Source organism: Lycorma delicatula, chromosome 1 (assembly GCF_047948215.1).
Source record: "Lycorma delicatula isolate Av1 chromosome 1, ASM4794821v1, whole genome shotgun sequence".
NCBI lineage: Eukaryota > Metazoa > Arthropoda > Insecta > Hemiptera > Fulgoridae > Lycorma > Lycorma delicatula.
In genome coordinates, this window is record NC_134455.1 from 323,171,027 (window position 1) to 323,194,688 (window position 23,662).

The window sequence follows — 23,662 nt, forward strand, 5'->3', positions numbered from 1 at the left end:
CTAGTTTTCATGTTATTGTTATTTGAGTGCAATGTGTTTAAATGTTAGTAGCGATTTTTTGATGATTGAATTTTTGTCTTAATGTCGTAGCCGTAAACCCAGCTTTAGTCTTCCATTACGATCCTTTGCATGAAAGTTTCATTGTTATCGACATGTTCAAGGAGTTGCCGACAATTGTACACTCTATTTTCTTTCTGCTATTCAGTTATCAAATGAGGAACAAACTTTGCTGCAATTTTATGCATGTTCAATTTTTCAGTGAAAATGTCATGGCATAATCCAGTCGAGATGTTAATCCTTTCTGCAAGTTCTCTGGCAGTCAGTCGGCGATTTGCACGCATCTGATTGTTGATTTTCTGAATGTGTGTGTTATCAGTTGAAGTTAAAGGCCTTCTTGATCAAGGGTCATCTTCAATTCACTGATGACCACTTTTAAATCGTGAAAACTATTTGCAGCATTGCATATGACCCAAAGCATCATCTCCGTAAGCTTGTTTCAGAACTTGAAAAGTTTCTGTGAAAGTTTTTCCCAGTTTAATAAAAAATTTTACGTTGTATCGTTGCTCTTGAAAAATGCACATTACAAAAATCACTACTAATACTTAAACATGCTACACTAAGTAACAGTAACAGAAACTAAACAAGATATCAACAATGTAAAAATATGTTACAGAAGGTTATGCAGAACACAATGCTGCCAACTGCACATCACTAAATATCTCCACTGGCACGTAATTAAAAAAGTTTGGTATTTTTTTGAACAAGCCTCGTATTTTTAGATCTGATAGTTGCGATTTTCTTGCAGTATTAGCAGGTAATAATGAAAAATAAACGTTAACGTCAATAACAATTTTGGGTGACATGAGGCATAGTTTAAAATTAGCAGCACTTTTCTGTCTAGATTTTTCATTGAATTTTCTAATCCAATCAGTGAAAGTCAAACTCATCATCCAAGCTTTTTGATTTGCATACCATTCTACTTTCACTTTGGACATATTGACAATTTTGAAATATCTTGGTTGCAGTGAATTGTTTATTATTAATAGAGCTTCTTTTTCTCCTACAGCATTGACACACGTCACTGTTATTCTTTGTTTTACTTTTTTTTGTACTGTATGCATTAGTATGTACCTTTGAATGTCAATGACTTGGTTGCTAAAGCTCTACAAAAAAGTCCTGTTTCATCAATGTTGTAAATGTCCTTGGGATTGTAGTCTTTTATTAACAATGGCAGCTGTTGCAACCACTCTACTGCTGTGTTTTCACAGACTGATTTACTTTTACGTACAAATTTTTTAAAACAATATTTTTTTCAGCAGCAAAATATTTTCAACCACCCTCTGCTTCTAGTAAATGTCTTGATTAGAAGTTGTGTATAACTTGTTGCTTTTTCTTGAAGAAGTTTACTGTTGATAGGTAATTTCATGCATGGACACCTTCAAACCAAGCCAAAATTAATACATTCTTTTCTTTGAACGATTGAAAAGTATCCTTTTCTGTATTTTTGTTAGCATTTTTAATTACCTTTCTTTTAAGCTTTCCTTTTTTCTAAATTTTATGGATTTATATTTTACTGTAATCATATTTTTTCACTAATTTTCTTTGTGATAGTCCACAGCCAGGATATTCACAATAGCTTTTAATCTTGTTTCTAAATTTAATGTTTTGATTTTATTTTTTCCTGCCATTTTACTAACAAAAATAAAAAAAAACTGTTTAATGACAAAAATTATATATGAATACACCAATGTTAAACCAAGACATTCAATTACATGTGTAACTCAGTTGAATGCAATAGTGAAAAAATCAGAAGTCTTCCGCCATCTGAATCATTTCTATTTGCTGCCGACTAGGTGGTGGCGGACATAACTATGTGTTAGAATTCATACCTACGTAACGTTCGAAGTTGAATTCTATAAAGCAGGCTATGATAAACATCATTGACATATGTGACATAAAAATGAATGAATTAGCAGTTATTTTTATTCATGATTTAAATGTACATTTTATCTTATTTTTCTTATTCTTTCTTTTGACATTCTTAGTTCAGTGGTTAAAGAAAATTTTCATTTTGGTACATAAAGCTCTCTTGAGCTAACTCTTGGATGTGATTTCGGTGTGAAGATTTTTAATAATATCATGAACTCCCTGTGTATTCAATTATTATTATTATTATGAAATTCTTAACTTGAAGTTTACTATAATCTGTACTGCTTTGATATATCCCTTTGCTAATCACAACTGATGTTTGCTATCATGTCATTCATTTTTAATCTATTGACATGATTGAAAAGGATTATATATGAAGGTCTTAAGAGGTTCATGTCACTTACATAATAACATGAGTATTATTAGCTGATAGCTTATCAAAATTCTGTTAATTAATGCATTTATTTGTGAGGATTTTTATTCTTTTAATTTTGGATTTCTCATTTTTGATTTGAGTATTCTGGTAACTGATTCTATTGTTTTTCAGTTTGAATTCTAAAGTACAAGAACACAAACAACAAATTGATTTACTGACAGGAAAAATTGAAGAAACAGAAGCTATTATTAAAACTTCTGAAACTCATAATGCTCAGTTAAAAGATACACTGGATGAATATGAACAACAATTGGCTAATGTTAATGTTGAATTGAGAAAACATTCACTCCAAGTGGGTAAGTATAAATTTACTATGACAAGATGTGTGTCATAAGGTTTGGTAGATATGGTTAAAAGTAACACTGCACTAGGCTTTGGCATTAAATCTATTCTGACTAAATAAATATTTTTGCTGTGTTGCTAATGTGATCTTCCTATGTTATTCATCATCTCTTTGTTACTCCTATTCCTGTATTTCTATTTTTTGATTTTATGTTTATTATCCTAAAATTCATTGATAAAAAAATCGTACTCATCTTTCTACAGTACCTCGGTAATTTATTTATATATATATATATATTTTTTTATTTATCTTTTTTTGGTTAATTTACCTTAGAAGCTCTAAACTTATGTGTGGGGATTTAGAATAGAAATTTTGTGTCATATGAAAAATGCTGAGCCAGACAGGAATTTGAATCTGTGGCCTACATGACCTACTTGAGATGCTACGACTCTTGATGTTATTGATGTAAAAAAGGTATAGGGAAAAAATCTTTCCTTGAGAAATTCATGGTCATCAAAAAAAGTAGCAGTAATTTAAAAAGATTGTATTCCAGAAAATATTAGAGATAATCAGACAAGTATTTTTGTAAAACATTCACCAACTCCTAAAGTTTTTTTGTATATCTTAGAATGTTTCAATATGAGCGCCAATGGTTACTCTGTAAACATCCAGCTGATATAATTGACTTCTGCCCAGGTCCACTGGTGTAACTGTGGACAAAATAATTGTAAACTCACGTTTTCCCACCAAATTCGGACAATATTATGAAATTGAACAAGAAAGTAACGTTGCTGTAATGTTTTAATAAGATGGTGCGTCCCCACACTTTAGCCTAGGCATTCAACGCGCTCCCAATGAAAGATTCCCTAATCTTGTATTGGTAGGGCTGGTCCTTTGCTTTGGCCTCTGAGAAGCCCAGATTTGACACCCCTGGATGATTTTCTGTGGAGGTGCATTAGAAACATTGTCTGTAATGAAAAAATCAGGGATATATAACATTTAAGACAACAGTTCCCAGCTGCTATTACCACAATTATGCCTGATCCAGCGGACCTGGACAGAAGCTGATTATTGGCTGGATGTTTGCAGAGTGACCAACGGAGCTCAGATTAAAACATTCTAAGGTTTAAAAAAAACTTTTTTGATTATCTCTAGTAATTTCTGAAATATAATTTTTTTAAATATCTGCAACTTTTTCTATAACCTGTACATCTGTTTACATTGGTTTCAGCTGCACAGTAGCTGAAATAGATAAGCTTGAATTTTGTTGTTCAGTTTTTATCAGCAATCAATTAGCATATTCAACTGTTGAAAAGGCTGCTGCCCCATTTTTGAATATTTTTTTGTCTGTCCTGCAAACAGGATAGACAAAAAAACATCCTTACCATGGACTTGTAGTGTCCATGGTAAGGATATTATAAATTATCCATCATGTTTATTTATGGGTAGCCATACCTGCTTTTTGTAATAGTGGCCTTATTGGCTTTACATTTTTCAGCCATAAACATTACTACATTGCTCAGGTATTGTCCATTACTTTTCTGTGATTGCTTATTCAGAATTTTTATTTACTGTCATCTTACTAATGGCCTTTCCTCTATCTGGGAGTGTGCTCATTGCCAGCAACTAGGCTCCCAATCCTTACTAAAAATAGAAATTGATTACATAAAACAACTATTGTGCCAGAGATTTAACCATTGGCCCAAGGTAAGAGATACAAGCAAAATTAAATATAGGTCCCAAAATTAAATGTAGAAATCAGGACTGATATTTACCTTGACAAGTAATGTCTTATTTTTTTATTATTACGATTATTTATATCATATATTACATTATTTTATATTGTTCATTATATCATAAAAATATAAATAAAATTATTATTTCAAAACAAAGTATATAAAAGAAAATTAATTATCAATATTAATAACTGTTGTCTTTTGTATATATTATTTAATAATTAGATTTATGGTATCCCGAATATTGTCATTACCCTTAAATATTAGATTGTTTTTAAAACAATTTTAGTAATCGCTCTTCAGTAAATAAAAACAAATTTTTTAGTAAATTGTAAATAAAAAATTTGAATGTGTGTTTACATGCATATATATATATTGTGTGGCGCCGTGAGGGATGCCTTCTGTAACATAGTACCAGAAATGCTTAGTTGCATGTCACAGAGGATGTGGCGACGTATAGAATTATGTGTACAACATCAGGGCAAACACACAGACCCACTGGAACATTAAAATTAATAATGTATCAAGTGAGTAAATAAAATCTTTAACACTGCCTAATTCAAATGCATGTTCTTCTTAAGCCAACATTGTTGCTTTTTGTGATGGTGACAGCTTATTAAAGCATTACCAAAACATATCAGTAATTATAACTTCATTGTTTGATTCGTTTTTTGTTGTTCATGAACCCATACAGTCGTCAATAACCACTCTTCGACGCTGTTAACTACTTGTGTCAGCCATTTTAGCACAACTGCCTTTTACCCAGAATGTGTGAAGCTGTAAACACTGTTGTCAACCTACCCCAACAAAAATACTACACATTCTGAACACATATCCTTACTCATGTTTTTATAAACTTTAGGGGGTACGGTGACTTCCCGGTCATTTATTTATAAATAAAATATTTTTAATATTATAAATATAAAGAAAATAATTTTAAAAAATTACTCATCAGCTTACAGTATTAATGTGGCACAACAAGTAAGATCAATTTGCAGAAAAACAGATTAAATCATTTTACATCAATTAAATTTAATTTCCAAACTAATAATTTACTTTTATTTTATAGTTTACTATTTATTTAATGATTTTAATATAAAACAGTAATTACTAAACATATTTAGAAAAGTAACAAAATTTGTGTTTTATTATTATTAGTAGTTTGTGTTGCATGGTGATGTATCCATAAAGAGAAGAAAATTGAATTAGTATGGTGATTGTAACATTACTATACTGTATGACCGAGAAGTCCCTCCAGACAAATATGCATTGTGTACTTAGTATAGTACCTGTTTTAGGCCTGTTGGTATGCTGGTCACTCTTAACTGAAGTTCAACCATTTTGAAAAGTCATACCACTATTTAATTTTTGTGACCCCCATAGTTTCATTCCTGAGCCTGCTTAATCTTTCAAGTTGTTTTGCTTTTCATATCTTCAAGCTTTTGACAATACTTGTTGCAATAATGTCTTCAATATTTCCATCATTATCCACAATAAATGTGCACAAGCACCTGATAGAGTAATGCACACGTTGGCTGCTAGACAACAACTGATATATTCTGTGATGTTACAAAAAACATTTGTGCGCTTGCTTTACTACGCATATGGTATTATAGCTTGTCCAAGCAGAATTGGCACAGATCTGATCTAGGCAACAGTTGCCTAGCTAGTGCAGGGCTATAATATGCTACACATGGAAAATGGTATACATATGGTATACAAAGTAAATTTTACAGTTTAAATTTTTTTAATCTTATAGTAATTTTTTAATTTAATTAATCTTTTTATACTAATTTAAAATATATATTTCTTTTTAGTATTTTTTATACCAATCTTAATTCCAATCAGTAAACAAATATGTAGAATGTTAAAAATCAGATGGGTGGATAAAGTGACAAATGAAGAGGTATTGCGGCAAATAGATGAAGAAAGAAGCATTTGGAAAAATTTAGCTAAAAGAAGATACAGACTTATAAGCCACATATTAAGGCATCCTGGAATAGTCGCTTTAATATTGGAGGGATAGGTAGAAGGAAAAAATTGTGTAGGCAGGCAACGTTTGGAATATGTAAAACAAATTGTTAGGGCTATAGGATGTAGGTGGTATACCGAAATGAAACGACTAGCACTAGATAGGGAATCTTGGAGAGCAGTCAAATGACTGAAGACAAAAAAAAATTCACAAAAAATAAATAAATGTTTTTAAAAAATAAATAAATTCATAACCGATTAATAATAACTTATTTTTACCACTCTTATATTAACTCGCTCGCTCTTGGACTATGTATGGAAGATTCATGGTACAGAACCTTTCAGTCAAATTTTGAAGCACTTCCACTTATCCATTCGCTCTGAAATTTTGCATACAGGTTTGCTCCTGATAACACATTTTAGCAACATTATCAAGTCGCTAAGTGAAACAAATGCCCCTTAAACTTATTTATCCTCATTTCATGCATATTTTCTCAGTGAAAGAAATTTTAAGTGAGATATATATTAGGGTATAGAGTTGCTACTAGAAATTCTGTACAGTAGTGACCAAAGTTTTGGGAAAATTTAGTACTTCTTAACAAGATCTGAATTTTCGGATGAAAATTGCAATTCTCAATCAGTCAGTCTTAGTGCTCTGAAAAGTTTTTTTGGATGGGGTATCATAGAGGGGGCTCGATGATACCCCATCCACTCCCAATGATACCTCTCAGATGATAATATTTTCAAGTGCTCCATTCAGAAATTGGGGAGGGGAGCGATGGAGTACCACTGTAATATCTCTGCAACCACCTGTCTGATTTTCACGATTCAAATGGAGTACGTATCAGCAGGTAAAGTGCTAACTGTTTAATGCGTCAGGTACATTTTTGATCAACCAGAACTTGGTTATCTAGAAATTAAATGTTTAGCCCTATGTTTTGATTGCACTCATCTGCCATAAACTGTACCTATCCAGTCTTTTGCTAAATATGCGCAAACCTGTGCGCTAGCGCAGCTGCAAAGTATAAACTTATCAAGACTAAAAAGTAGAAATAAAAAATATGTAAAAAACATTTTTAAAACACCACTCAAATTAAAGCATTAAAAGGTAAATAATAATTTTAGAACAGTATCTCAGAATGGATTTGACAACAAGCTTTGATAAAATTATATGAAAGTCACAGCTTCAAATTACAGATTTGATGTTTGCCAAATTTTTCATATGCATGATGAATGGCCTTAAGAGTAGGGTGCAAACATGATTCCTTTGTGAGGAGAAATGAATCTTTTCCCGAAGCTATTTCAGCAGTAATTCATTAAACTGTTCTTTTTAAAACTTCTTTAGCAGATGCAACATGTTCTACAACTTTTTGAGGTCACTTTTTATACTAAATATTATTAAAAACATTGTGTATAATTTCTTTCCTTTTGCAGTGAATGCCTTTTCCATGTAAATTAGACATAATATGCAAAATAATAAAATTAATTCACTACCATAAGAATAGCGCAAAAATTTAGTAATTTAATGTGAATAAATTACTTTTAAAATTTCACTTAAGACTTTTTCAAAAATTGGAACTCAGTGCTATAATCAAACGATAACCTTATACTCTTTGGATACACACAATTAATTGGAACAAGTTTTAGCTGCAAATACAATATAAATTAGAATCATTTACAAAAACAAGTTAGTCTCTGAATGAATCAGGAACGGTTTGTATAAGTAGAGATTTAATGTTTAGAATGACACATCATTTGGTTATTATTTACACATACCTGAATAAAGAAATTTTTCTTACGTATGACTAATAACCTAGGCTAACACTCCCAGAACAAAGGGTGAAGAGCGTAGCATAAACAGTAGACATCAGTCGTGTGCATGTTTGGCTGGATATTTTATACAATTATTAAACTATAAATAAATAACTTAGGCCTAAACACTAATCAGTAACAGCTGATTAATCTGCATAATATTGCATAACATAGCTATTTCAGTATCTAATAAAGAAATTATTAATTTAATAATATATAAACTCAGGATTAAATAAGTAACTAATAAATATAAGACGTGAATTTGTTCATTGATTGGAATTAACAGTTATACTATATACATTCTGTCTTTAACCAAGTAGTATTATAAACATGTGTTTGTTAGGCAGCAATATGTACAGCTATGCTGTTCATCAGATCGGTGCCAATTCAGCTTGGACAAGCTGTACCAAGTTTTACCAGCATATATATATATATATATATATATATATATATATATATATATATATATATATATATATATATTTAGATATTGTTTGAGCAAACCTTGTATGTAATTTTATTGGTCTGATCAAATATTTTTATCTTGTCCTCACTTCCTGTTCATAAAAAGTTTTTTTTTACCATTATTTTAATGTATTCACTAAATGTAATTTTATTTCTATTCTAACGTGAACTATTCTTTTTTTAACATTTAACTGAAAACATACAGGAACACCAATAACTCAAAAAATGACAGCCTGAATACTAATTGTATAATTTAATTTTTAAACAATTGCTTTGTAAATTATAATCAACACATGATTTTTGTATAAAATTTCATGCTCTGTAGAATGATCATAGTTGTAAGCAAAGATGTAGCTTTTTTCAGATGTAATTGCTTTTAAGGATGATTGTCAAATAAATTGCATTAAATCTGAATTTTTTGAATTGATTGAACAATATTGTGTTTACTTTTCCCAAAAAATGAACAGTGAAGGAACCTAATGTAATAACACTCTAGTACTATTTCATAAATGTTAATATATTTTTCCTAGACATTTTATGGTATCTGAATTAAATAGTTTTTTCAAAGCTACTTTGTTAAATTAGATATTTTGTAAGTTTTTAAATGACTTTGTTTTACCTATGTAAATGTATTCACATTAACCATTCTTTATTATAAATACCTTGCTAATGTTTGAATTTTATTATAATAAAATTGTTGGTGTATACATTCATATATATGAATATTAAAGATTCGTTTATACATATATGTGGAAGACATCATTTGGTGTGTATTATGCTTTAAAACTTCCAAAAGAGGAAACTGAAAATCGAAACCAGGAGTCATTTACCATAAATGTTTCTTTTCCAGTCATCTTTGAATAAATTCCTTTGGATTCTAAACAACTGGAAAAATTAGTAATGGTAACACCCGTAGTTGTTGGATGATGCTAATGTGTTCAGTTTGTATGTTTCTACTTAAATTTTTTCATTGTAGCTAGAACATTGCTTTTTCAATTAAAGTTTTTTTTTTTATGATTGGGTTGGGGAAGAGTGATTATGTTGTTTGCAAGAGACTGCATTAAAGTGAGAGAGTTGAAAGCACATTGCATCACACATGCCCCCCCTGATCATTGTTTAGGCAGTTGTGCCCAAAAATCTTTGTCGCCTGAGAAATTGGCAAAAACCTTTCTGTTGGTGGTTTGAACAGTATAAAACAAATTTGTTATGCTGAAGTCTGTTATAAAAACAAATTATCAGCATTGACTTGAAATTATCAAGTTTGTGACCTGCTTTTAGTTGCAGAAAGGGGACATTTGTTGCCAAGAGGATTACTGTTTTGTTTTACCAGGTGTACCTTATATCTATGATTCATCCACAGTTATTATCTAGGTTATCACAAACCTTTTATTGAAGTAAATTGTTATTATTCAAGAGATCTATGATGATTCGCTTGTTCAGTTTTTTCAATGTCAATAATTTGACATGAGTTATAAGAAAAACCTGTGGCTTCATGGATATTGTGAATTTTGTCTTCATGAATGATTGCATGCACTTTTGCAGTCATTTCTGGTGATTGTGCCTGATCAAAATTCACCTAACTTGTCTTTAACAGGTTCCCAGGTATATGAAATTCCTTAATTATCTGAATGTTCTTGGGTGGCTGAAGTTTGGCCAGCAAAAATCTTTTTTGGTGTTCAGATCTAAACAAGTCTTAGAATTCTCTTAATTTTACACGTTTTACTTTTTCATTTTTATCAAATTTGCAAGGCTCTGCTGATTTTAATTTAAATTTATAATTTTAAATGAAATTTTAATTTATGCTTAAAGAAGCTGTGATAGGAATGAGATTTTTTTAGAACCTCATAGCAAAAAACTTGTCTCTTTTTTAGGTAAATACATTAGTACACTTATTATTATTTTTTTTGCTTCTGTTGTTTATTCTCCTAGAAGAGGCAGAACATTCTCTAAGGCAAGTACGAGAAGGTAAACATTTTGGTGTGTATGGTCATTGGATGCCAGGATTAATAGAAAGAATTGAGAATGCTCATCAAAGAGGCATGTTTAAAGAGAAACCACGAGGTCCACTTGGTAAGTATATTTATTAATTTTGTCAACATGTACAACTTCTGGTTGCTCTATTTTATTCTGCTGAAATTGATTTTATTCATAAGAAAAATGTCTCCTAAGTTGAATTAATCTTTTTGTATTTTAGAAAATTTTTTTAAAGAAAATATTACTAAAATGTTTTACTAATCAAAATAAATAGTTCGTGTAATTTTTTCTATAAATTTGTTTAAATATAAGTATTTTGATTATCTTTAATTAAACTAATAATATATCAAATTTTAGATATTTTATATCTTATTTTTTGTTTTCCTAATTTTGTGATTCTCATATTACTTTATTTCAAACTGTGTATTATGTTAATAGGCCCTCGTCTAGGAGCAAATTGTGTTTTAGATTTTAAAGGGTCAGTTTTTAAAAATTGCCTTTGTAATAATATTTTTTAATTCACATTTCTAATAAAACATTTGTATGCTGAGTTTTAAAATGTTGTACAAGATTGTTTTTTTTTGTGGGATGAAACAGTAATTTTTTTTTTTTTTTGCTATTATGTTTTTATTTATTTATGATTATAATAAAGAAGATATCATACAAATTTTTAACATTATAAATGGAAAATTACATTTTTTAAATGTCTTGCACTTTTGACTTGGCATAGATGAACTCTTTTTATTTTATATTCCATAACAGCTGTTATTTATGTGGCTATAGGGCCCTAACCTTTTGCACGAATGTTTTCCTGTAGTTGTGAATTATCTTCATAAACATCCATTCTTCTAGGTACCCTCATCCCGATAACATGAAATCAGGGACTGTAAGATCTAGAGACTGGTAATCCACTGCAGATCTGGAAATTATTCGTTCACCAAAAACATTCCATAAATTTTTCGTTTGGTTTATCTTACTGAAACCACATTCCAGGTTTGTTCACCACTTCAGGTAATATGAAAGTTTGAAGAATTCCTCAATATCGTTCTCCATTGACCATCACAATATTACCATTTTCATTTTTGAAGAGTGGTTCGAAAATGCTGTGCAATGTTAAAAAATACTATTAATTGGGTTTTTGTGTTCTAAATTCTACAGTTCTGCCCTTTTACAAAACTGTGTTGAGGTGGAAATGAGCCTCATAAGAGATAATCAGATGGTGAGTATACTGGTTTTCTTCCCTTGCCAATTTTTGAAATTGGATGGCATAGTTAAACCATCACGGATAATTTAAAATGAACTGCAGCCACCTACAAGAGATGTGAGGTTGAGCAGCTCATCTCCAGGTAATGTCTCTGGTGGTTCTTCTACACTTTCTCACATGTTCTATATTCGTTTATCCTAGTTGAATATGATCTCCCTATATGTGGAAGGTTAGTTACTGAACCCAGTTGCTGGAAATGACCAATGCAACTGAATTATATAATAAGCACATAATCTTATAATCATGATTCATTAAGCAATGAATCATTGATTTTGAGAACGCAACTCGTAACATTAAAATGTTGACAATATGCTCACTGTGTTCTAACTATTGAATGTTTGTTTTCAAAGTAAAACATTTTTTCATGAATTTTCAGACTACTACTACTTCTAAGACAAAAGAAAAAATTATTAATCAAAAAAGTTATTACCATCCTAAACTTTGCTGTGTCGTATGGGCCACCTGTTATGTTGTATTTGTATAACATAGTAATAATAATTTGTGTAATTACTAATATTTTGGCTGAATTTTGGAGAATTATCTCTGTTAAAGATACTAATGGATTTCATATTTATTCATGCTTATAATTCTAAAGATGTATTAAAAATGAAGAATATATGATTGATAAAAGTAAACATTTTTTCAAAATTCTGTTCCATAAAAACATGTTCTATGTATCCAACAAAATTTGTTTTTTTTTATACATAGCTTTATTAAAAGAACAGCCATTTTTATCATTTAACACATGTCCAAAAAAAAAGTATTGATTTTTATGATGCATTCTGTGGCTTAAAGTTAATTTGTACAAATTAATAATTGATGCAAATTTAAAGACGTAACATAATCACAATAACTGATACTCAACAATAACTTCAAGTTGACACTAAGTTTGAATTTGTATAAATTTTATACACTGTGTCAGAGGTGACACCTGTTTTTGTGCTACAAACTATTTTTTTTTTTTTTTTTTTTATACAAAATGAATACTCTGAGTGAATATTATAATGTTATCTGAATAGGAAAACAAAAAACCTTTTAGCCCAGGAGAAAAGTTTATACAGCTAAAAATCTGTGCGTTAAGATTTTCATTCGATTGAATGTTTGTTATCCACATACTCATATCTGATCTAATGGCATTGTAATTGCTTTAAACGAGTTTAAAATTATTCTTAAACAATTTCTTTTCTTGTTCTAGTTCTTTGAACTATGGAAACAGCTGCATTGATTGGCTTTCTATGAAGCTGTTAATAAGAAAATATTAGTAAATATCTGATGTAATTGTGTGTGTGTTTAATATAACTGGTATTAGATATTTTGCATTATTTGCAAGACCGAAATAAATTATTAGTGCATGCAAGTAGTTCTTTCTAGACAATATAATACTCTGAATGTTCTGTACTCACATTCGAGGAATTAACTCTTAATCTGTGTCATGTTCACTTTATTATCTTTGAAATTGTTTTCATTGTTTTTTAAGGATGACAGTTTTTGAACTATCTTACTAAATGTCTCAAGAACAGAAATAACTTATTTTTTATTGTAAATTCTAAACCGATTGATCATGTAGGCCGAAACTATGCTGATATATTAAGAAAGACAGATTTCAGCATCTTCCTTTGTTAAATGTTTTTAATTATAAGTAGGAGAGATATTGCAATTCAAAATTTAATCTATCTATTTTATATTTTTTTTATTTATAGGACATTTTTCTGAAATTACAAGTTATGACATGTGTAAATAACTGAGCATGTGTGTGTAATCTATGTGTATATGATATGTGAAAATAACAGCTAGCTATAAATTGAATCATTGAAAAATAACATTGAAGTTACTGCATTTACTGCAGCAGTTTTTTGTATATATATATACCAGATAAGAATGTTTACTATAATTCATGGTAATTATAATATTTTCTTTTAATCATAAAGGGTTTATATTTGAAAGAGTTAACAGCTCTCAAGACCCAAGTAGGTTTTATAAAGCATATTTTGTGTGAATATATTTAGAAAAGAACAACCAATGCATCAAGTTAAGAATGCACTGATGACGTGTAACAAGTTTCATGTATTTCTTTGGACTGGGCATTAAAAATTTTTTTTTTGTGTATGAAAAGATTTTTTAAACATTTTCTTTAACTTTGAAAAAAAGTTATATTTCAGTAGAATTATATAGTTAATAAAATTTTTAGCTGCTTTCAATAAGAGTGTGTTTTTCACAGATTATTATTCAGTTTACTTACATATAGTTCTGCCATAGTCACATTCATAAATTACAAGTTAATCTTGTGTTTCCAGGGTCTTACATTAAAGTACTTGATTCAAAGTGGGTACCTGCAGTAGAAACGATCCTTAAATCTTTACTATTTTCGTTCTGTGTTACTTGTGTAGAGGATAACAAAGTTTTGAGTGATTTTATTGATAATACTGTCCGGTCAGGTAGAAAACCAGACATTATTATTGGCAAGTTCATTCATAAAGTAAGTGTAATTTATAATTTTTGTAAAAATAATTTTTTTTCATTTGAGTCACTGCTTGAAAAAAGGGAATGAGTCCTCTGGACCCTTTTAAAAAAAAATGTTTACTTATTTGATTTCTATCAGTTTTTTGCTACATAGATGATTTTTTGAGCAGATAAGTAGGAATTGTTCAAGCACTGAATTAAGAAGTGCCTTAACCATTTCTTAACTGTCAATATCAATTTTAATTTCATGGACTCATTCTCTTATTCCACTTATTTTAATTTTATAGTCATTTTAACTATTCTAAAATAATGAGCAAATTAAAAACAAATATAAATGTAAAAGAAGCTGTATTTCTAAAAATATTTAATTGTACTAATGTTTACTAATTATACTATTGTTTAATTAATTAGCAAGATATAAAATGGATACTATAAACAAAATTAGTCATCTTTGTTTTCAGTGGTAGTTTGTGACCATAAATCTGGCTTGTTTAAACATTAATGAGAGTAATTTACAGTGTGACAGAATTTTTGAACCATCTTTACAAGAGATGATTCCAAAATCAAACAAAGTTTTTCCATTCTTCTTGAATATTTTTTAGTATGGCTTGTCATGGATTTTTATATCTAGAAATATATCCACAAAATCTATACATAAAAATTCTTTTTTATTGTTTTCTTTTTGTATAATAAATGTCCAGCATTTCAATTTAATGCCTGCAAATAAAGAAAATGTTTGTTTTCCCAAGACATGTTTGTTCTTTTATATTGAATATATAAATAAATTACATTGTACATGACAATTTTCTAAACTTGAACAATGTGTATAAATTTGATACATAACAGATAAGATCCTAATCTTGTACTAACAGAAAATAGTTTTCCTGTATTGTTCATTTCAAGAATATTTTGTGAAGTAGTGCATGATAAGATATAAATTAAATAATTTAAGTTGTATTTTACAATTCCATGTTTTTATGTTACCATATTCCAGATATTTTGGAAGGGGGCTGTAGTAAACAAAAATGAATTTGATTACCTACAATCTGCCCCAGTATTTTGGAAGGTACTCGTTTTTCCTGATGCTATTTAGTAATGAAGTCCTTTTTTAATTGAATTTTGTTGACTTTCTTTTCTTTGTTTTATTAGATTTTGGCAGGATGTTTCTGATTTTTGGGATTGGTGAAATAGCCATGCTTAATGTATAACCACTGTTTCATCATATTTGCTGTTCCACCATTGATGTTTTTTACAGGTTTTTATTAAGGCTAATTCTTCTGCAATTTGTTAATTGCTGTTAACTAGATCAAGTTAATCAGTGATTGTTATTTTTTCTATCCTTTTTGGTAATTTTCATTCTTGATTAATTGGGTAGGGTCCATTTTTCTTTTAGTTTTAGGGGCCTGGATTTGTTGCATTCTTTGGCAAGTAAATTTAATTTTAATTATATAGTAATCTGAGCTTGTCTACTCTTCCGAGGACTTTTACATTGTAGATCTCCTTGTGGTGGTGTTTGTCCACGAAGTCATGGTCTAGTTATCATTCTCCTATAATGTAGTTGGGGTGTTTCCAGGTTTTCAGTTTTTGAGGTTTCCTCTTGAAATATGTGGATTTCAAGATAAGGTTGTGGTTTCTGTAGAGATCATTGAGTCTGTTCATTTTTGTTTGTTTTCTTTTGGGTGGGCCATTTTCCAGTGATGTTGCGGTATCTTCTTTTTCTGCCTAGTTGAGCATTGAAGTCTCCGATTAATTGTTTAACTTTTTTTTTTTGAGATTATTATTTATAGTCAGGTCAAGTAGATCCCAGAACCTTTCTATTTCTTTATGGTCTTTTGGAGAGTTATTATTATTATTATTAATGGGTGCATGGGCACTTATAATAGTGTAGATTTTATTAGTCGCTTTTAGGGTGAGTGTTGAGATTTTTGGGGATTGTGACTTGAATTCTTGTATGGAGTTTATTATTTTGAGGCTGACTAAAAAGCCTGTTCCAAGTAGTGCAACGTTTTTCATCACTCTCTTCCCAGATATACCTCTGTAGAGCCTATATTCTTGAGATTCCATAGCATCTTTGTCAGTGTTTCTTATTTCCTGCAGACCCATGATGTGAATTATGTGTTGGTCCATTAGGCCTGTTATTATTTTTAGTTTACCACTCTGCATGAGTGAGTTTACATTGTGTATAAAAATGAAAGTAGTTTGCTTTGGTTTGACTTTGAACTCTGTATTTTTCTTGTTTGTGTGTGTAAAGTTGGGGCATTCCAATGCTTCCGATCGCACGTTACCTTCTAATTGGCAGCCCACCATATCAGAATTCTGCCTTCTTTGAACTGTGGTGTTGCTTGGTTCAGCTGATGGGAATATCCTGTAAAAGACCTCTCATGATTGATTGTCAAGGGGTCATCTGTGATGGGACTAGGTCCTGAGTTATTCTAGATATTAAGTGTAGATGTGATTTAATGATAAATGAAGCTGTGAAGTTTGTTTAGATTCAATTCTCAGTAAAAATTTCTCTTATTTGTTCCGGATATATCCAGGCGCACCTCATGGAGGCTCAGTTCAAATTTTGTTAAAGTTGTTATTTTGGAGAAGGGTTACAAAGTCCGATCCTAAACATATATATATATATATATGAGATATGAAAATCATATAATGTATGATTCCTGTCTATTTCTGCTAAAGGTCAGCCAGATTTTGGTTGAAGTCACATTTGATCTTAATACCATCTCAATATGAATACCAATTGTTCGTTTGTATTTTAATGAAAACTTCTGGAATGATTTCAGGAGCTGATTTTATTGGAAAAAATTTAAAAATTTTTTTTTATTTTTTGTTACCAGATACTTGAAAAGTATCAGAAGTTACTTGTTATCAGATAGAAAAGCCATTACACCTTTATCTAAAGAAGTATATCATTTGAACTTTCATCGTAAAACTGGTAATCAGGATAAGATGTGGGCTTCTCATATAGTATGCAGTAATTGTTCTGTGTGTTTAAGAGGATGGCTGAAATGTACACGGAAGGCTTTGCCATTTGGTGAACCTATGGTTTGGCGTGAGCCAAAGGATCATGTAACCGATTGTTACTTTTGTTTAACAAGTGTGTCTGAAATTTCTAAAAAATCTAAACCTACTGTAACATATCCTTCATTGCAATCTGCAATCAGTCCTGTACCTCACAGTAAAATTATTCCTGTTCCTGAGCCACCTGTTTGTTTCGAAAGCAGCAATGAAGAATCAGGCAGTACTGAAGAAGAAAACAATGATTTTGAGTTATTTTCCAGTTATTATCACAAGGTGAGAATTAAATGACTTGGTTAGGATTTTAAATTTATCAAAAAATGAAGTTGAACTGTTAGGATCAAGACTGGAAGGTTGGAATTTACTTAAAAAAAAATAGAAAAATTTCTGATTTTTGAAGCCTGCAAAAAGAACAATGTCAGTACTGTATTGATGAAAATAATTTGATTTATTGCACAAACATTGATGAGCTTATGTTGCACTTAGGACAAGGGGTCATAAACCTTAAGGACTGGTGCCTTTTCATAGATTTGACCAAGTATAATTTAAAAGTGGTTCTACTGCAAATCGATAACAAATATCCTTTGATACCAGTCGCGTATGGTATTAATTTGAAAGAGATGTATGATGTGATGAAAGACGTTATTGGAAAAATAAATCGTAAAAAACGTACGTGTTGATTTGAAAGTTGTAGCTATTTTGTTAGGCAAGCAGTTAGGCTATACAAAGTATGTGTGTTTTCTTTGTGAATGGGATAGCCGAACTAGGAATAAACATAATGTTATCATAGAGTGGAAGAAACGAGACAACTTAACTCTAGATGGGAAAAATATCATGCATGAGCCTTTAGTTGAACCCAAAAAAAATATATTTACCCCCTCTCTTCTCATTAGTCAAGGTAGGACTAATGACTAATTTTGTAAAAGCAATGAAGAAGGATAGTCCTGAATTTCTGAATGTAAGTGAAGGGAAAATTAAAGAAGGAATATTTGTTGGTCCTCAATAAGAGAGTTAGTCAAAGTTGATATAAGAGAGTTGGTCAAAGATGGTGTATTTACCTCTATGTTAAATAATGTAGAAAGTGTAACTTGGGATTCATTTAAAGACATTTGCAGAAATTTTCTCTGCAAACAAAAATCCAACAATTACAATGATATTGTTAAGCAACTTCTTACTTCATACAGAGCTGTGGGATATAATATGTCTTTGAAAATACATTTCCTCCACTCTCATCTGGAGTTTTTCCTGGACAACCTTGGAGACGTAAGTGACGAACACAGTGAATGTTCCCACCAAGACATTTTGGTGATGGAAAGCCGCTATAAAGGGAAATGGAATACTAACATGCTAGCCGATTGCTGTTGGACATTAATTTGGGATGTGCCTGAAGCTATTTATAAAAGAAAAGCATCAGCAAAATCATTTTAACACAGGTACAGCCATGCAAAATTGTAAATTTTACAGATTTTATTTATATTTTCCCTTAATTTTTTTTTAAGCATATTTAAAACTAAGGGTGATAGAAAAATTGTATTTACAGATCTGTATTGTACGCAAAAAAAAAAAAACACTTCAAGAAATGGTATCACACTTAGAGAAACATTAAAAATTTAATTTTGTCTGTCAGTGTAATCAACATCTCCAACATCTTGATAATTTTGTGATTATTGACATCGAGAAAGTTTTTGTTTGTGTCTACACCTTTTGAGCAGCAAATTCTCTTATCACTCAGTATGAAGTTGAACATATCATCATCTTTGGCCAGTTTATTATGGTCCTTTATTTGTGGACCTAAGAATATCCCCTCCTTAATTTTTTATTTGCATATGTTTAGAAATGTTTACTTTATATATAGCAAACCACAACTATCCTCTGCTACTTTAATGCTTTTAATTAATCACAATTTATTATTAAGAAGCATAAATATTTTTCTCGGGTAGGACTCTCGGGTAGGAGCAATGATTTTTTTACCTGGAGATTATTAACCTTTTTTCTTTCTTTGTTTTAAGACATAATGTTGATCTGAACTAGGCTGTTCCATTTATAAGTAATTATTATATTCTAATCCTAACTACATATCTAAAAAGAAAAAACAAACACTTTTAAATTCTCACACACAACCACTGTGGTACCTACTTTCACAAAATTTAGTCATAAAGACAGGAAATTAGTTCAAACTATTTAGAGCATCTTTTCCTCTGTTACCGTTCAACTCAAAACAAGAGAAAATAGAGCCTACCAGGTAACAGCAGTTATTCTTCTGAAGTACTCAATGATCCTAATAAAATCCCTTTTAGAGGGGTACAGTAGTAGTCTCATTTGAGTCAATAATTCTCTAGTTAAATCATGGGCAAGACCATTATGCATTTTAGTAATACAAAATCATAATTTTATAATTTTACATTATTGTTACCCAAGATGTAACTAATAATTTTTGACTCAAATGAGGTAACCATTGTACCTAGTCTAAAGGGATTTTATTAAAATAATTGAGTACTTTAGAAGAATTATAAAGCTGTTAGAAAGGCTTAGAAATTAAAGTGTAGAAAAGTTGGTCTGGGTTTATTTGTTTGGGTTCTTGTGATCAGATTTTATTTAAGTGTGTAGTACAGTACCAATATTTTTTATCTTTTGTGTTAATTTTCTTTTGTGTTACCCGTTTCATATTTTGCAACAGGTAAAGAACATACTGCATACTGTTGTGCAGTAGTACGATGACAGTATACTGCAGTACATGATGTACTGCCCTTCAGTTTGATGTTGTCATTGCCTTCCTTAGAGAATATCTAAGTAATCTGATACTTGATAGTATAGAAAAATTGTTAGTTAAATAACAATTTAACTAATTGTTATTAATTTTCAGGTTCATGACACTAGCCAATATGAGGTGATCACCAATAAATACCGCAGTCTATTGAGAAATATTAGAATTACAGATCCTGTTGTAGCAAATTGTTTGATCGATCAATTAGCTATAGAGCAAATACTGATGGTACCTGGAATTGATGAGGTGCTTAAAATTATGGAAAATGAACATAATGTTCCTAGAAATTGTAAATTTGCATTCACCTTAGATGCAGATTATGTTTATCCTGCTCCAAATTATCGTTTTTATGCTGGAAATGTGAAAGGTGCAAAAATATTAGAAATGGATTCTAGTCAGCAAATAAGGTGCAGTAATTTAATTTAATTTTTCATTAAAACAAATTTTTTCCCGAGTTTATTGATGATGTAATTTTATTTTTAATTTCATTAACCTCAAATTTCATTAATCAGAGACATTACCGATGATTCTCAGTTATCGTCTTAGAAACAAGATTGTACTGAATAGGTAACTTTTGTGATGTTGACGAACCTAATGGATATCGTAGTAAATGGTTATAACAAGACTGATGCATTATATTGTGTAAATAATAGTTAATCTTTAATTTGAATACTTTATCAAATCTTTCACTTCCTATTAATTTTAAATAATAAAACAAGAAAACATCAGACTGAAGTGCAAGTTCAGTTCTCATGTTTGTATAATCTTAATCTGTTCTGAAACTTTATGAAGTGATATTTAACTAATCATCCAGTTTTTAAATTTTCTTTTTTTCACCTTTCAAACGTAATAATTAATAACTTTTGATTATAAACTAGAGAAATAACTCCATTGATTAATTATGGTAATTTGTCATAGTATGAAACCTACATAACAGTTTATAAACCACTCAGAAGTTTACTTTCAGTAATAAAAAAAAGTTGCTTATAAAAAAGTATTGAATACAGAGGAGTGTGTATTTTAAAAAGAGGTTTAGCTGGAGAGATTCAATCTCAATGATGGTAGCTTATAGCATAATAATAGCAAGCTACTACAAATTGTGTGTGTGCCTGTTTTCACAATCTGCACTTGCTCTTGTATTCCCAATATGTTACAGGCATCAAAGTTTTGAAACTGAGAATAATAAGCAGTATATAGAATCATAATCAGTTTTGTTTTCTATAATCTTTACATTTAGACCTCACTTGGCTGGTTTCCTTCATTATACTTGTATGTGGGAGGAGTGCAAAATAAATAATACAATAATTTAAGAAAGTTCATTCTAAATCGTCAGATGATTTCGTTCCGTATGTTGAGTATAATCAAAGTAATGTTGAGTATGTTTGGTTCCATATGTTGAGTATGTTTGGTTATAGTATAATAATTTGAAAACCAAATTGATTAAAAATCATCTAATAATAAAATTCTATATTCTATCTTTATCATTTACATCTACTCTTTGCCGATCTTTTACATTTGGCATTGGCATACAATTTAAGATGCATCCATACTTACAACTGTAACTGCATCATTGAGGTCATGTTATTTATGACCTCTTTGTTGCAAGATTTACTAAAAATCCTGTTTGCAGAATAAATTTGCAGATTAAGTTTCTGCTGTACATAGTATCCTATTGATGACATGTTTCCTATAAGATTTATTGATTTGGATCATGATGTTAGGTTGGTTTGATGAAAGTTGTTATTTCTCTATTGCATCAGAGATGATAGGGGCCGTTATAAATTACATAAGCATAGAATTGTGATTTTTAGATCTTTCTTCCTCTTATACGATGTTAGATTTTTGGTACATAAAGGTCAAACAATAAGGATCAAAACAAAAATTTTCCCAAACAATTTTAATAATCTTAACGTTTCCTTAAGATGGTAGCAATTATTTACTGCAACATGTATTTATTACAGCACAGAGTTGATTCTTGAAATACTTAAAATTGTTTATAATTCTTTTTTTTAGTATTCAGTTGTGGTAATTTTTTTCATTAATGCTCTTTGAATCTGACACTTGAATGTAAGGCTCAAGGATACATGGAGTGATAAATTGAATTTAGTGTGTAGGAAATATTCATATAAAATGATTGTGTGTACTTAATCAATAAAATATGATTTAAAGAGTCTATGAAAAAAATGTAAATAATAGAATTTTAAGAATAGTCTTATTTTTGCAATTAATTATTTCATTTTAAATTTTATCTTATTATTTTATGGACTGAAAAACCCTTTATTCAGCACTGCTGTCAACACTAGTTACACTGGTTATTGTCATTTCTTTTTATCATATGTATATAAAAATATTTATTTTTATGCATATATAACAATGTGTGTGTGTATATATATATATATATATAAAAAAGAAAGATTAAATCATTCCAATACTGGATATTAAGATTTACATGCATGCTCTATAATGTTATTCAACATTTAAAAATATAAAACATAATTTTAAAAAAAACCGTTAAAAGAATATGTGTTAATTTAATACCAAATAACGATGCAGGATGCTGCAAAAACTAATTATTGGAAATTAATATGGTAAGTTTAAATTATCTAATCATTGGGTTTTGTTGGTTTACGACATCTGTAAATAAAGTAATGAGACTGATTCAGAAAGACATTTTATTTACAATCCAATTATACATGGATTCTTATCACCTTCGAAATAGTTCCCTTGGGAAGCCACGCAACGCTTAAAATGGTTTTCCCACTCTTCATAGCATTGTTGGAACTCAGAAACCAAAATATCCTTCAGATGGTCAGTTACATTTTTTTAATGTTATCTACTGTTCCAAAATGGTGTCCTTTGAGGTTTTTTTTAAAGTTGGTAATAAGAAAAGGATGCAGGGACTCAAGTCAGGTGAATAAGGTGGTTGAGGAACTATAGGAATTTTTTTTCTTTGCCAAAAACTCATTAATTGAGAGTGTAGTGTGACAAAGTGCATTGTCATGATGCGGCATCCAGTTGTCTTTGGTGGCTGGTTTCACACGGGCAACTCTTTTCCGCAGTCTTTTCAAAAATGTTTGGTATACGAACTAATTTACAGTCTGTCCTGTAGTCAAAAACTCCTTATGGACAATGCCATTACTGTCGAAGAAACAAATTAGCATGGTTTTGATTTTTGATTTGCTCATTTTTGCTTTTTTGGAACTTGGTGAGTTTGAAGTGTGCTACACCTTGCGTTTGTTTCGGGTCATATTCAGATATCAAACATTCATCACTAGTAATAACATTTTTTTAGAAAATAAGGATCAGTTTCAATTCACCCTAGAAGATCACGGCACACCTCCGCCCTGTTGTTTTTTTTAACAGTGAGGTTTTTTGGAACCAATTTTGCACAAACTTTTTTCATATCCAAATCATTGTCAAAATTTGATGGAGTGTGGCTGTGGTATGGTTCAAAATCAATTGTTATACTATCATTCTGCCTGTTAATCACCGGTCACACTGTTTCAAGTTCCTGATTTGTTCAACATTGTTGTCACTTTTTGACGTT

General features: G+C 30.2%; 1 protein-coding gene across 3 annotated transcripts in view; it reads left to right on the top strand.

Moving 5' to 3' along the window:
* The window catches only part of SMC6 (Structural maintenance of chromosomes 6), a 138,251-nt gene that overhangs the window by 67,064 nt on the left and 47,525 nt on the right, over positions 1–23,662 (top strand). For all 3 annotated transcript variants that reach the window (XM_075382018.1, XM_075382019.1, XM_075382020.1), the window contains exons 9-12: positions 2,477–2,661; positions 10,562–10,702; positions 14,165–14,346; positions 20,215–20,522. In XM_075382018.1, the coding sequence (XP_075238133.1) occupies positions 2,477–2,661; positions 10,562–10,702; positions 14,165–14,346; positions 20,215–20,522 (816 nt within the window). The remainder of the gene's footprint in view (positions 1–2,476; positions 2,662–10,561; positions 10,703–14,164; positions 14,347–20,214; positions 20,523–23,662) is intronic.